Here is a 15981-nt window from a genome sequence, read left to right on the forward strand (position 1 = left end):
AACTAAACCCAAATTCCTCTTTCCTTTTATATATGGACGTGGAAAAGTTGAAGTTAGCTCACTCCTTCAACTCCCTAGACCTGTAGCTCTATTGAATACAGTTTAAAATCTTCTTTCTTCTAAAAACATCACTGATTAATCTATATCCAGGTTGAATGAGTACTTTCATACTACTGGTTTTTTGAGTTTATAGTTGAGGTTGACATTCATTAGTTTCCCTCACTGCTTAATTCTAACCTCTGGAAGCAGACAGATCCTACATATTCTAATGAAGCTGGGTAGTAGGATCTAGGCAACCATGGTGGCCATGCAGCTAATGTTTAATTATGACAAAACTGTTTATTATCCAAATGAGAATGCCTTGGATTTGCGTACTTAATGAAAGTTATCAAGAGAAGAGAGAATCATTGTGAAGAATGGATATAGATCAACCTCTGTGTGCACTTAAATACAGCCAGACTATGTATAGATTTGGAGTTCTGGGCATCCATGATGGATGGGAAGCCCCAGTTCCGTTTATCAGCTAAACTGAATTATGTGAAAAAAAGATGAAGAGAAGTAAAACAAATTCCAATTAAGGTTTGAGGTCAGTCAGGCATACTTTACATTCTCTTAAATTTTGCCCTTACTATCTTGTTATATTAACAATGGCACTAAAATGGATAGTGTATTTCCTACTCAACAGCAAATTGACTGCTTAATGTTGTTATGATAGAACACATGTTTTACACTATTTCAGGACAAATAATTTTAAAAAATTAATGTCCAGTCTAGGATATTTTCTTTGCAAAACATCCTACAATTTTTATTTCCTTAACATGAAAGGCATCATTGACAATAATTACAGGGTAAAGTGACCAGGAACTTCACATTATGTGTATTTCTTCGGCCACCTTGAAGCACCAGGCCATGACTACTCTTCACTCACGATCTTCGTGTGAACCTCCCTGCTCTTTACCCGCAGTTTGTTGACCTGAGACTCAGCAATGTCGGCCCGCTCCTCGGCCTCCTCCAGCTCATGCTGGATCTTGCGGAATTTGGAGAGGTTTGTGTTGGACTGTTCCTCCTGATGAAAGGAAGGGATTTGTCAGTAACAAAGGACATGTGTTTCTGGTCCTAGGTGGGAAATACCCTAATATTTTTTGATCCTTTAAAATAATTTACTGGAAACTTTAAAAGTGAGTTGACAGGGGCAGCTAGGTGGCACAGTGGATAAAGCACTGGCCCTGGAGTCAGGAGGACTTGAGTTCAAATCCGGCCTCCGACACTTGACACTTACTAGCTGTGTGACCCTGGGCAAGTCACTTAACCCTCATTGCCCCACCAAAAAGAAATTAATTAATTAATTAAATTTTGGGGGCAGCTAGGTGGCGCAGTGGATAGAGCACTGGCCCTGGAGTCAGGAGTACCTGAGTTCAAAACCGGCCTCAGACACTTAACACTTACTGGCTGTGTGACCCTGGGCAAGTCACTTAACCCCAATTGCCTCACCAAAAAAAAAGTGAGTTGACCAATAATGAAGATGTTTTCTTACCTTTAAGATTAATTTTTGTAATGTGAAGTTTTATTTTTCATAAATATTTGTACACCTACTTTTATGAGCAAAACATGACAGAAAATAACTTACCCAAGAAACTTAGAGAAAATGAATCTTATCTAAGCTCTTCACACTATGAAACTTTCAGGTGGTAACTTACTGTCACTTTTCTACAACTAGACAAAAGTGACTATTTTCTGCCACTTCACAAGGCATAAATACTTACAAGTCAATGGAAAATTTTAGTACCATCAGGTATATTATAGCATGATAGAACTAAAGCTGGAAGGAGTGTCAGAAGCCATCTAGTTTGTCCCCTTCATTTTTATAGATGAGGAGATAAAGGCCTGGGGAGATTAAATGATTTGCCCAAGGTTACACAAGTAGTTAGAATCAGAGACAAAGTTTGAACCCAAGTCCTCTGACCTCAGATTTATTGCTGTTGCCCAAAATCTTTTAACATGAAACAAAGATCACCCAGTCTTTTCCTGGAAGAAAGAAGCTTCATTTACTTTGTACCTTAGGTGGGAATATTGGAGAAACAGAAAGAAATTATTGGATATTATTTTATTTTTAAAGATGGCAGCATTCTGAAGGATTTTTAAAACTGGCATGTGAGTACTCAGAGTTATAGGGGCACATACACAGGATACCATCAATGGTATAAACCTTATGATTTTTTTATTAGGATTTCAAGCCCTGATAAATTATCTATTTTCTTTTTAATTTATGAAATAAAACAAGCATTTCCATAACATAGTAGAGATACTTACAGCCTCTTCAGCTTGTCTCTTGTAAGATTTCACTTTCGCCTGGAGTTTATCCACTAAGTCCTGAAGTCTGAGGACGTTCTTACGATCTTCTTCAGTCTGGAATATTGTAGATAGGTAGAGACAAATTAAAGATAAATGACTGCTAACCCTTTGCTGATAGCAACATTAACTTGATCCAGATACTAAAAGGGATCACGAATGTAGGGCTGGAAGAAATCTTAGAAACATCCAGGCTAATCCCTCATTTAACCAAAGAGGAAAATAATGGCCAGAGAATTAGTCATATAAGGTCACATGGGTACTAAGTGACAGAGGAAAAATCTGAATTTAAATCTTAACTCCAAGTCCCCTGTTTACCATACCTTGCTTTTTATTTATTTTTCTAGGTGATTACCCTGGAAAGACTGTTCCTCTTACCTGGTAAGTGAGCTCCTTCACTCTCCTCTCATGTTTACGTAGACTCTTCACAGTGTCAACATTGCGTTTCTGTTCACTTTCAACTTCTCCTTCAAGCTCACGAACCTGCCATAAAACATTAGGTTTGTTTTACGATCTTTGCTACAGCCACTAAACAGGACAAGACAACAAAGCAAAGATTTAGGATACGTACTCTGGCCTCCAGTTTCTGGATCTGCTTCTTTCCTCCTTTCAGGGCCAGCTGCTCAGCCTCATCCAGGCGGTGCTGCAAATCCTTCACGGTCTGCTCCATGTTCTTCTTCATTCGCTCCAAGTGGGCACTGGTGTCCTGCTCCTTCTTCAGCTCCTCAGCCATCATGGCTGCCTGGTGAGCAAGAAAACCAAGACAACTGTAAATGTCAAGTAGTCATACAAATATATCAAGGAGGGAAATCAATGTGTTTTCTGCTCACATCAGTGATGGCCTTCTTGGCCTTCTCTTCTGCATTCCGGGCTTCCTGAACCATGTCTTCCATCTCACCCTGGATTTGGGCAATGTCTGTTTCCAGCTTCTTCTTGGTGTTGATCAAACTGGTGTTCTGGGTAAAAAATAAAAACCAAATAGCAGTTTTCCTTCTTTCCCAGATAACTACAGGAGATGATAATCTTTGGGAAAGAGTAGAAGGAGAAGATCTGGACCTATGATTTCATCAGTGAGAAGAATTCAAGAGGAAACTCCCTGTAATCCATGCAAATCAGCTGTAATTTAGAGTGTTAGGGGGTGTGTGTGGAGGTACTGAGAATTTCAAAGTTAGATCTTCTTGACTCCAAGGCTAACCATCTATCCACTGTGCCATGCTGCCTCTCAGAGAATATATGCCTAAAATAATTATAAAGCCCATTATTGTTTATATAATAAATTCTTAAACATTAAAGGTGACATTCCTAGTGGGGATTCAATTCAATTCAATAAATATTTATGGTGTGGCTGCCTTATATTATACTTATACTAGGCCACTGTGTGGTATGGAAAAGATGAATAGAAGATAGACATTTTCATCATGGAATTTATATTCTAATAGAGCATAAGACAAAGCTGAATGGTGTAAGTTTCATGACAAATGTAAAAAATGCTAAAAGGGTAGAGAGGAAGAAGGGATCAATTTAATTAAAGGAAAACAGGAAAGACTTTAGGTGGATTTGAAGTAGGCTTTGAAGGATGGATGAGACTCTGACAGGTGTGAAACAGAGGAAAGATAACACCAAGATGTTGAGCCAAAGTGACAGGAAAGATGGGGGCAACATTAATATAAAAATGGGGATGTCAAAAAGAACAGATGGAAGAAGAGAGTAAATCTGGTTTTAAACAAGCTACAGTTTAGATACTTGAAGGATAACCAAGTGGAGATAGTCTTCATGTATATGGATATTGTGTAGTAATAATGTAGCTAGATGGTGCCATAAATACAACATTAGACTTGTATTCAGGGAGGAACTGAGTGTGAATCCTGACTCAGATAATTACTAATATGTGATATGGTAAGTCATTTAAACTGCTGCCAATAGCCTTTATCAGCCTTAGTTTCCTCATAAATAAAATGGGGAAAATAACACACACTTCACAGGGTTGTTGTAGAAATTATGTAAGATAAAATGTTCAATGTGCATAAAAACACTTGCTACCATTATTATTATAATGCTAAATATTTTTAAAACTTTATTGCCCTATAGAAGTTCCTTAATAGAGTTTTTGACAAGTAGCAAGATAAGCTTAATGCAGAATCTGATTTGAACTTTTCCTTTTTTCCATTCTCCAATACACACTGTGTTGCAATTGTGCTTACCTGGGTGTGTAGGAGCTGTACACGCTCGCTGGCATCCAGAAGCTCTTGTTCTGCTATCTTCCTGCTCCTCTCAGTCTGCTCCAGAGTTGCCCTCAGCTCTTCAATCTCAGCCTGCAGTAGGTTGGCTCTGCGCTCCACCATTGCCAGCTGCTCTTTCAGGTCCTCCTGGCCTCGGAGGGCATCATCCAGGTGGATCTGGGTGTCCTGGGGACAGCCAACAAAGACCATTATACAGCATGTTCTCAGTCAGGGCTCAGCTAAAATGAGCCATTCAGGGAGAGCTAAATGCTTGGCTCCATTTACCTTAAGTATTCCTTGGGTGTTTCTGTAGTTCCTGAGGGCCTCTGCAGCCATCCTGTTGGCATGATTCAGCTGGATTTCCATTTCATTCAGATCTCCCTCCATCTTCTTCTTGATCCTGATAGCATCATTCCTGCTTCTGATCTCAGCATCCAGTGTGCTCTGCATGGACTCCACAACACGAATGTGGTTTCTCTTCAGCTGATCAATTTCTTCATCTTTCTCAGCAATTTTCCTGTCAATTTCAGACTTAACTTGATTCAACTCAAGTTGGATGCGCAGGATTTTCCCTTCTTCATGTTCAAGAGATGCCTTAATGAAAGCCAACAATTAAGTGAGAAACAGAATGGAAGAACATTGTGCCCTAGTAACTGGAGATCCTGAAGAGCTTTCCTTCAGGTTTATTACTAACCCAGAGTCAAGCCTAACTCCTTTCTCAATGTATTAGTCTACAATGCTGTATGTACCTCAGCTTCTTCCAAAGCAGCCTGAAGTTCACTTTTTTCTTGCTCAATTTGTTTCTTTATTTTCTCCAGCTCATGGATACGTTTTCCTCCCTCTGCAATCTGCTCAGTCAGGTCAGAAATCTCCTCTATGGGTGGATGGGTAGGGAAAGATTAGGTGAGAGAGGTGGAAAAATGGAAGTGTCTGCCAAGTCACTGTTAATAGAGCAAGTGAAGGGTACTCACGCTGCAAGTTCTTGTTTTCTCTCTTGAGGGTTTCAAGGTGGTCCAAGGATTCCTCATAGGCATTCTTCATCTTGAACAGCTCTGTGCTGAGGGAGCGAGACTCTTTCTGGGAAGCTTCCAATTCAGCGTGAGTTTCCTCATATTTCTGTTTCCATTCTGCCAAGATCTAAAGAACAAACACAGTCAGTCTACTGCAAATAGAGTAATGAAGAGAAATTAAAGGCATAAAAAATAAACTATAGCATAAGATACCTTATCAAAATTCCTTTGCTTTTTATCCAGGGCTGCACAGGCTGCATTTGTCCTTTCCACGTCAAGCATGAGGTCCTCCACTTCATTCTGAAGCCGCTGCTTGGTCTTTTCAAGGGAAGCACATTTGGCATTTACAGCTTCTACATGTTCCTCAGCATCCTGTAGACGCTGGGCCAGTTTCTTCCTGAAGGATTATAGATGTTTCAGGAAATGAATAATTTAAATAAGAATAATAATTATCAAGAGGAAGCATGTTTTTAGAACTGGTCATTATAGAATGAAAGTAGAATTTGGTATAAGGTGAATATATATATTTATATACACACACAAACATCTTTATGTACATGCATATATACTTAGAGATGTTGTGTGTCAATATGGACAAATTTCCAGTCTTTAAGTAGGAAAACATGGATTCAAACTCTGTCTCTGAAAACTGAGCAAATCACTTAGCTTCTCCTTACTCCTGGTAACTATAAGATTATATATTATAGGAAAGCTGCTGATCTGTATCAGTGGAGAAATTTTCCATATTTAGAGTTCCCACACCAGTGAATTACAAATCTCAAACAACCAAAACAATATTGTTGCCACAGGAGACCATTAAGGCAGTTTAATAGAAACCCACCCTCACCTCTGCCAAATATATACACACATGCCTTTGAAAGGAGTCCATGATGTGTGACATATGTATATAAGGACATGTATATATACATATATACATAGATGATAAATTGATAGATAGATGGGTGGATAATAGATAGATAGATGATAAATAGATGATAGATAGAAAGATAGAGAGATAGAGAGATAGAGAGATAGATAGGTAGATAGATAGATGGATAGATGGATAGATGCCATATGCCAAAGGGATCACTTTATGGGCAACCTCTTATATGTCCCAATGTTGGACCTACAAGGCAGTATTTTATTTAGGTATCAATATTCATTCAGCTCTACTTAAAATATGCAATTGCTATAGGTCTTTTAGAATCCATCTAGAATCTATCCAGAATTTAGTTATTTCTCCCCCATTTAATATGTATAGTTTTCCTTTACTCAATAAGATCCCCGTACATACTTGGCCTCTTCCAGTTCTTCTGTGCGCTGAATGGCATCTGTCTCATATTTGGTTCTCCATTGGGCAACCTCACTATTGGCCTTGGACAGTGCCCTCTGTAGCTCAGCCTTAGATTCTTGTTCCTCTTCATATTGCTCCCTTAATAAGTCACAGTCATGGCGGGATGATTGAAGGGCATGGGCTAGTGCATTTTTGGCCTGTGGGCATCAAGATATCTGAGTTAATTTTGTGATATTTATTAAATAATACAAAGCAAGAAAATCCTGAAGAAATGAGGCTGAAAGTAATTTTAATCATGAAGTCAGGGGAAACATTTTGCGATACCTTGGTCTCTTCTTCAAGTTGCCTTTTTAATTCCTCAATTTGCTGCGTAAATGCTTGTTTTCCTCTTGACAACTGAGAAACTAAAGCATCTTTTTCATCCAGCTGACGTGAGTATTCACCTGTAATAGATACATATGTATATAGGTAGATGTGTACACACACATGCAGAAACACACAAAAAAGAGAAAATTACCAATAGTACTGAAAGACCATCTTGGAAGTCAATTTTTTGTGTGTTTTTAAGGGTTATGTTGAGAATTAATTGTAACAATTATTTCTCCTCAAATCTAACTGTATTAAAGGTAGGATGAAATTTTTCAGTATTAAAATCCATATAGTCTATAAAAGATTTCTATATGATACAGTAGGAACTAATATGAATTAAGTTGAGTAAGAAACTATAACTTGCATTCTATCTTTTTATCTAAACTTTATATCTTTTCAGATTGATGTGACATGATGCAAAATATGTGAGTCTGAACTAGGACAGGGTCAGATTTTCTTCTCTAATTTTATCTAAGGTAGTGGACATTTGGAAGTCTTGGTTTGTTCCATGGCCATTTTAAGGGTTTAGACTTTTTTCATTTAGTCCAGGGTTGAACAAAGAGAACTAAACTAAACTGAGAGTTATTAGATATATTTTGAAATGTACCCAAATCCCCAAGTGACTCAAGATAGGTCCAGTATTTAAATACTTTCTAGGATTAGTCGAAATCATTGCAGTCTACAATTCTGTACAGCATGAAACTATTATCACTAGGTTGTCTCAAACAGACCTCTCGAGTTGGGCTGAGAGGTTGCTCTCTGACTATTACTTGCCAAAATCTCATGCCTTGGTTTTTAAAAGATTTTATTTTTATTTATGGAATTAAAAAAAAGCATTTCCATAATATAATATAATATAATAAAAACACAATTGCACATGAAACTGCAAATCTATTATCATTAACACAAACAGGGGAAAAGAACCTACCAGATTCAGTCTGTAAGCGCCCTCTCTGAGTTGTCAGGTCATTGATTAGGCGCTGTTGTTCCTCTTCCTTTGATTTAAGCTCACTAACTTGATCCTCCAGGGTGCGACACATTTTTTCAAGGTTGCCCTACATGTAAAAAGGAAGACATGGAAAACATAACATTTAAAAACATGATTCCAGAATTGCATAGATACCTTTAAAATGGAAACAAAAAATATATCAGAGAAGAATATTTCTCTTAACCACCTTAAACTTTGTCAAAGGACATTTTTGTGATTTTTGTTAACAGTATGAATTAAGCTATCAACAAACATTTACTAAGTACCTACTATGTGCCAGGCATCGTGTGCTAAGCACTAGGGATACAAAATCAAAAATGAAATAATTCCTTCCCTCCAGAAGCTAATCAGTGGAAACAATAGGTGCATTAATTTGCATTAAAGTGTTATTCAAATCTGCCTTTAAAGTACCCTTTCTTCTTCTTCTTCTTCTTCTTCTTCTTCTTCTTCTTCTTCTTCTTCTTCTTCTTCTTCTTCTTCTTCTTCTTCTTCTTCTTCTTTTTTCCAGGGTAATGAGGGTTAAGTGATTTGCCCAGGGTTACACAGCTAGTAAGTGTTAATTGTCTGAGGCCTGATTTGAACTCAGGTCCTCCTGAATCCAAGGCTTGTGCTTTATCCACTGTGCCACCTAACTGTCTTAGCACCACCTAGTTCCATCCCCCTCCATCTTTTAAATAGTGAATATTTTCTTAATTCAACTTGTAAAAGAATGGTACAAGAAATGTACAGATATTTCATCACTTGTACATGATACAGTTTTAAAAGCAGGATATTTCCTACAATTCATAGTACCTTGGCTTTAGAAATAGTTTCTACATTGCTGGCAAGGTCATCAATCTCCATCTTCATTTCACTCTTCTCCTTCTCCAGTTTCTGTTTGACCCTCTGCAGGTTGTCAATCTGTTCCCCAAGCTCAGCCACACTATCTGCATGCTTCTTCCTCAGAGTGGCCGCTGTGGCTTCATGCTGCAGGGTAGCCTCTTCAAGGTCCCTGCGCATCTTCTGGAATTCAGCCTCTCTCTTTTTATTCATCTCAATCTGAGCTGAAGTCGCCCCACCAGCTTCTTCCAGACGCTCACTGATCTCCTCAAGTTCCCTGGAGAGATCAGAGCGCTGTTTCTCTGCTTTCGCCCGAGAGGCACGTTCTGCCTCAATTTCCTCCTCCAGTTCCTCAATGCGGGCCTGGGAATAGGGGGAAACACATCCATCAGCTCCTTTCTGTCAGTGAATGTTTCCAAAGAGCCTGGAACCCAAGAAGTGATTACTTTACCTGCAACTCCTTGATCTTCTTCTGCAACTGAACCCCAAGTACTTGCTCATCTTCAATTTTGCTTTGCAAGTTGCTAATTTCAAACTCTTTCCTTTGTTAAAAGTATAAGGAGACATTTTAGTGTTCACCAAAATCCATAGTTAATTTCAGAAAAAACTCTCCTGTACTTACTTTTTAAATTTTTCATCAAGCTGTTGTTTCTCATTTTCAAGATCCATGATTGATTCTTGAGCCAACTTCAGGTCACCTTCAAGTTTTCTCTTTGCTCTCTCCAGGTCCATGCGGAGCTTCTTCTCTTGCTCCAGGGACCCTTCAAGCTAAAAGTTAACAATACCATAAATGAACTTCTAGGAAGAACACAACTTCCAATTTGCTCTCATAAAAGAACTGTATTTCCTTTATAATTTCACACTTACATCATCCACTTGCTGTTCCAGCTTGATTTTAGCTTTGGTCAGTGTATTCACTTTGTCCTCTTCTGCCTGCAGGTCATCTAAGGTCTGCTGGTGGGCCTCTTGGAGGGCTTTCTTCTCTTTGGTGAGCTTAGCAATGGTTTCATCCAGCCCTGCCATCTCTTCTGTGAGGTTTTTCACCTTTATAAGTAAAAATTATTTTCCTTAAATAGATTATTGTTCACTGAGCACTAAATTTATACTCTAAGGAAGTATAGGCATAGGTTTCCTAGGTCTCTTGTAACCTATTTCATAATGGTTATATTCATACCTTGTTCTCAGTAGCATGTTTCTCCTTTTCTACTTTGGCCAGTGTTAGCTCAAGGTCATCAATGTCTTTCTTGAGCTCTGAACATTCATCTTCCAGTTTCCTCTTCTTGGCTGTCAGTTCTGCATTGATCTCCTCCTCATCCTCAGCCCTTTCAGTCACCTCTTTGATTTTAGCCTCAAGTTGGATTTTGGTTTTGATTAGCTGGTCACATCTTTCCTCAGCATCAGCCAAACTTTCAGCTTCCTTGAATAAGAAGGAAAGAATTATTTTTGAGGTCCTACTCTGTCCCAGGCACTGTTATGTGCTGAAGATCCACCCTGTATTCTACCAGGGAATGGGAATGACATTTGCCAAGATAAATTTAATATAAAGTAGATAATGGGGCAAATAAAAAAAAACTACCCACTCTGACTACTGAAGAGAGAAAGAATACATACTACTTACAGATTGGACTTGGAGTTGCAGGTCATTTTTCTCTTTCAACAAGGATACCATTTTTTCCTCCAATTCTTTCCTTTTCGCTTCAGATTTGGCAAGTTCATCTTTAGTTTTCTGGAATTCTTCCTTCATTGTGGCCATCTCCTTTTCAGTCTCAGCACTTTTCAGTAAAGGCTTGATCTTAAAAAATAGTTTCATCCAAGGCCAATGTTTAACATTCATGAAGGCCCGAATATTGTATTGGATGCAGAAGATGGATTCCCTATTAACATATTAAATTAATGTGCATTTAAAGCTATATAAGTAATGAAAATAAACTTTGTAGACAAGATACATTTTTGGTCCCAATGAAAATATTTTGAAGCCTCTCTTTAATTGGATTCATACCTTCTTTCTACCATCTTCTGGTACTCTACCCTTGCTAAGAAACCCCGGCACATGGCTTGAGTTCGGGTGATAAGCTGTGCTAACTTGTCATCTCTCATCTCTTCCAGGAGACCCAAAAGACCAGCTTTGAAAAAGACCTGCATAGGAGAGAGATTACAGATCACTGGCTTCATTCTACCAGAAATATGAATGGGTAGGGCTTTGATAAGGTCATTACCTTCGTATGGCCAAATTTATACTGGGTGTGATCAATATCAATAGATGCCAGAAGTTTCTCAGAAGCCTTCTTGCTATCAATAAATTGTCCTTCAGGAATAGCACTTGCATTTAAAACCTTGTATCTATTGAGATAGAAAAAATGCCATTTAAGTGATCTTTCTGATGATTTATTAATGGTAACTAAAAATAAAAGTCCATGAAGAAACAATGCATGTTCTATACATTTAGAATATATATGTATATATACACATATATAAATTTCCTATACATTCCTAAACAATGCATATTCCTCTTTCTCTGTCCCTCTCTGTCTATTTCTCTATCAGTACGTACACACACACACACACACACACACACACACACACACACACACATTCTTGGTGAAATGAGACAACTTTATTTATTCAGAATGATTGACCCAGCACCACCTAGCAAGCCATAACATCATCATGATGTCATGCCATTTTGTGCCTTCTGATGAAAGTCTTACCATTTTGTGCCTTGTATTATTAATTACCATCATGTATATAGCTGTCTCAACTATAAGACTGCAAGTTTCATGAAGGCAAGAATTATATTTTCTGCTTCTCCGTAATGCCCACAAAACTTTCATATTTTAGGTACTCAATAAATATCTGTTGTTTGATTGTTCAATTGCCTAATTATATGTCAGCAGTCCAATGCAAATTCTACAAAGTGTTTAAAAATTGAACTTTGCGAACTCATGACATGATCGCTCCAAAAAAAATCCAAATAATGTCATAGGAAAATGCCCAGAGCAGCAAAACTCACAGAAGAATGTGCTGAAATCATCTTCTAACTAAGAACGGCTTGGAAGGTCAAAAGGAGGGAGCTGCTGTCCTGATACAGGAGTCAAGCCAAACCCCACAGTCACCCTGACACAGATCCAGTCTCAGGAAGTTCTCAAAAGAGAAGGAGACCCCCAGAGCCTCTGAATCAGCTGAAGCACCAGTGTCATCTGGAACTAAGCTCACAGTCTGGTGAGTGGGCTGAGCCCTGGGCAGGAGGGAGACTACAGGGGTCTATGCTGGTGCTAAGGCAGAACTTGGATTTTACACCCCTGCTGAGAACCAGGAGGTAGGCTCAAGTAGAAGTGGCCCAGGTCGGGGAGGGGCATCGGCTCATCAGAGCTGACAACCACAACGCACAAAGCTGGTTGATTGGCAAGTTGGTCTGGGGTCATCTAGGACCAGGAAACAGGCCTGGCAAATGAAGAACCTGATTCTCCTTAAATCATACCACCTAAGACTTCTTAAGTTTGGGATACTGTAGCCTGGAAACAGTGCCCCACTTTAAGGAGCTAAAAGTCTAGTAAAAGAAAGGCCAGATGAGCCAACAGAGAAAGGTAAGGACCAAAGAAAGTTTCTTCAGTAACAAGGAAGACCAAGGGCCACTTTCAGAGGAAGATGTCAACATCAGGGCCCCTATACCTAAAGCTTCCAAGAAAAATATGAATTGGTCTCAGGCCACAGGGGTGCTCAAAAAGGACGTTGAAGATAAGATTAGAGAAGTAGAGGAAAAAATGGAAAGAGAAATGAGGGTGATGCGGGAAAGACATGAGAAAAAGTCAACAGCTTGAAAAGTCAAATGGAAAAGGAGGTAAAAAAGCTCTCTGATGAAAATAATTGCCTAAGAATTAGGATTGAACAAATGGAAGCCAGTGACTTTATGAGAAACCAAGACACAATAAAGCAAATCCAAATGAATAAAAAAATAGAGGGCAATGTGAAATATCTTCTGGGAAAAACTGCTGACCTGGAAAATAGACCCAGGATAGATAATTTAAAAATTATTGGTCTACCTAAAAACCATGATCAAGGAAAGAGCTTAGATACCATCTTCCAAGATATTCTCAGGGAAAATTGCCCTGAAATTCTAGAAGAAGAAGTTAAAATAGAAATTGAGAGAATCCACCGATCACCTCGAGAAAGAGATCCCAAAAAGAAAACTCCTAGGAATATTATAGCCAAATTCCAGAGCTCTCAGGTCAAGGAGAAAATATTGCAAACTGCCAAAAAGAAAGAATTCAAGTACTGTGGAGCCCCAGTCAGGATAGCACAAGATCTAGCAGCTTCTACATTAAAGGACCGGAGGGCATGGAATATGATATTCCAAAGGGCAAAGGAAATGGGATTACAACCAAGAATCACCTACCCAGCAAAACTCAGCATTATCTTTCAGTGGAAAAAATGGGATTTTAATGAAACAGAAGACTTTCAGATGTTTGTGATGAAAAGACCTGAACTGAATGGCAAATTTGACTTTCAAATACAAGACCCTAGAGAACCATTAAAAAAAAAAATTGGAGCTGGGGGACATACCTGGGGTCGCACAATGGGTGACTGTCTTGTGTCTGAGGCTGGGTTTTGACTGGGATCCCCCTGGGTCCAGGGGTGATGATTTGTCCACTGTGTCACTTAGCTAGATGATAACATCTTTAGGGTTAAATTGAGGGGTGAAGGGAATTCATTGGGGGAGGGGGAAGGGCAGAAGTGAAATCCTACATGAAAGTAACAGGAAAAGGCTTATGGAGTGGGGGAAGAGATGGGAGAGGAGCAGGGCAGTAAATGAATTTTACACTCATCAGAAAAGGCTCAAAGATCTTAAACTCATCAGAGCTGCCTCAAGGCACACCCAACTGGGTGGAGCCACCTATTTAATCTGGGCAGTAAATGAGCCTAACACTCATCAGAATTGGCTCAAAGACCTCAATCTCATTAGAATTGGCTCAAGGAGGGAATAAAGTACACACTCAATTGGGTGGAGTAATCTCTATAACCCTGCAGGAAAATAGGAGGGGAAAGGGATAAAGAGAGAGGGGCAAAAGAAGGAAGGGCAGAGTGGGGGAGGGGACAGACAGAAGCAAATCCCCTTTGAAGAGTGATAGGATGAAAGAAGATGGAGAATAGAATAAATATCATGGGGAAGGGAATAGCATGAAAGGGAAACAGTTAACAATAGTAATCATGAAAAAGAGAAAAGGGGGAAAAATTTTACAAAAAAATATTTATAGCAACTCTTAGTGGAGGCTAAGAATTGAGAATCAAGGGAATGTCCATCAATTGAGGAATGATGGAAAAAAGATGTGTTATATGATTGTAGTGGAATGGTCTTGTGCTACAGGAAATGACAAACAGGATGATCCCCGAAAAACCTTGAAAGACAAATGAACATCAATGTATAGCGAAGTGAACAGAGCTGAGAAGACATTGTGCATAGTGACAGCAGTATTATTCAATGAGTAATTGTAATTGTGCACCTCTCAGCAGTGCAATGATCCAAGACAATCCCAAGGAACTAATGAGGAAGCTTACTATGCAACCCTATAGAAAGAACTGATAAAAAGAACACTTGTGGATTGTACATATATAACCTGATTGTGATCTTGTGGAGGGGGGAGGAAAGGGAGGGAGGGAGAAAAATTTGGAACTCTAAATCTTATGAAAATGAATGTTGAAAACTACCCTTACTTGTAAATGGAAAATAAAATAAATGTTTGTTGAAAAAACAGGGCCTATGAACCCCCTTTCTTGGCACCCACTAGCTACACACTAGGGTGCCTCCTTCTCACTAGAAGGAAATAAAAGAGCCTTTGTCACATAAAAATTGAACTTTAATTTTTTAACCTATTTTCAAGATTGTGATATTATTTTTGTCTTTTTCTTTTACAAAGAGCTCTAATGAATTCAGAAATATTCATGAGATTATATTAAACCAAAGACCAAAATCCTCAAAAGATTATTATGAGGATTACGGTGAGATAATATATGTATAGAAATTTGCAAACCTTAAAGTATTATGTAAAGTGTAGCCAAAAAAAAAATGTAGAGAGGCTGACCTCTGTTTGAAGTCAGCATAAAGGATTCTGCTTGGGAATCCTTTCCGGCAGATTCTGATGCCTTCTAGCACACCGTTACACCTCAGCTGGTGCAGGACAAGTTCATGTTCCATGGCACCTGAAGCAATAAATGTTAAGTGGTTACCATATTACAAAATAAAGAATTTACCATGTATTTTAATCTGAGAATATCTTACCAGGAGTTTTGGTTTCATTGGGAATGATACACCTTACAAAATGAGGGTGAGTGCTCCTCAGGTTGGTCATCAGCTTGTTTAAATTCTCCTAGGAGAACACATGAGAAGACTCATTAAAAGTATGAAACCTAATCCAAAGGACTGATACTTGTGTAACTTAAGCAGAAACTTTTATTGGAATGTCAGATTAAGGACATTTTAAAATCAATTCACACATTTATTTAGTGCCTACTAATGTGCTAGTTATTGAGAATGTAAAGACAAAAAATACAATCAGAGACTACCCTCAAGTAGCTTAAAATCTATCAGGAGAGACAACACACACACACACACACACACACACACACACACATATACAAAATGAATATTGTATAAGGCGATTTCCTGGGGTGGGTCAAAGAGGCACTATTAGCTAGAAGGATCAGGAAAAGCATCACATAAAAGATGAGACCTAAGCTGAACTTTGAAGCATATCATCTTTCCAGAAGCTAGAATTTTCTCCACAGAACACACTTCTCTTTTTATCCTGACGTGAAGCACCCAAACAAATTAATTTCAAGTAGAATTGTCAAAACTCAGTTGAAAACAGAATTACATTCAGCTCAAAAAACTGCATTTCTTTTAGGCACTCACTTTCCATCATGCCTTCCCCTCCACTC

The 15981-nt window shown here is 38.6% G+C and overlaps 1 protein-coding gene across 1 annotated transcript in view; it reads right to left on the reverse strand.

Annotated features, from left to right (window-relative positions):
• Window positions 1-776: 776 nt before the first annotated feature.
• LOC122754400 (myosin-2) overlaps window positions 777-15981 on the reverse strand; it is a 29801-nt gene continuing 14596 nt past the window's right edge. The window contains exons 18-40 of the mRNA XM_044002794.1: window positions 15323-15410; window positions 15126-15243; window positions 11265-11388; window positions 11048-11184; window positions 10667-10922; window positions 10223-10465; window positions 9916-10092; window positions 9671-9816; window positions 9500-9590; window positions 9022-9411; window positions 8170-8296; window positions 7197-7315; window positions 6873-7069; window positions 5792-5975; window positions 5540-5705; window positions 5318-5442; window positions 4854-5162; window positions 4551-4754; window positions 3180-3305; window positions 2921-3091; window positions 2728-2832; window positions 2311-2406; window positions 777-1066 (exon numbers count right to left, since the gene is read on the reverse strand). Of these exons, the coding sequence (XP_043858729.1) occupies window positions 914-1066; window positions 2311-2406; window positions 2728-2832; window positions 2921-3091; window positions 3180-3305; window positions 4551-4754; window positions 4854-5162; window positions 5318-5442; window positions 5540-5705; window positions 5792-5975; window positions 6873-7069; window positions 7197-7315; window positions 8170-8296; window positions 9022-9411; window positions 9500-9590; window positions 9671-9816; window positions 9916-10092; window positions 10223-10465; window positions 10667-10922; window positions 11048-11184; window positions 11265-11388; window positions 15126-15243; window positions 15323-15410 (3852 nt within the window). The 3' untranslated portion in view covers window positions 777-913. The remainder of the gene's footprint in view (window positions 1067-2310; window positions 2407-2727; window positions 2833-2920; window positions 3092-3179; window positions 3306-4550; window positions 4755-4853; window positions 5163-5317; window positions 5443-5539; window positions 5706-5791; window positions 5976-6872; window positions 7070-7196; window positions 7316-8169; window positions 8297-9021; window positions 9412-9499; window positions 9591-9670; window positions 9817-9915; window positions 10093-10222; window positions 10466-10666; window positions 10923-11047; window positions 11185-11264; window positions 11389-15125; window positions 15244-15322; window positions 15411-15981) is intronic.

Source organism: Dromiciops gliroides, chromosome 4, assembly GCF_019393635.1.
Source record: "Dromiciops gliroides isolate mDroGli1 chromosome 4, mDroGli1.pri, whole genome shotgun sequence".
Taxonomy (NCBI): Eukaryota; Metazoa; Chordata; class Mammalia; order Microbiotheria; family Microbiotheriidae; genus Dromiciops; species Dromiciops gliroides.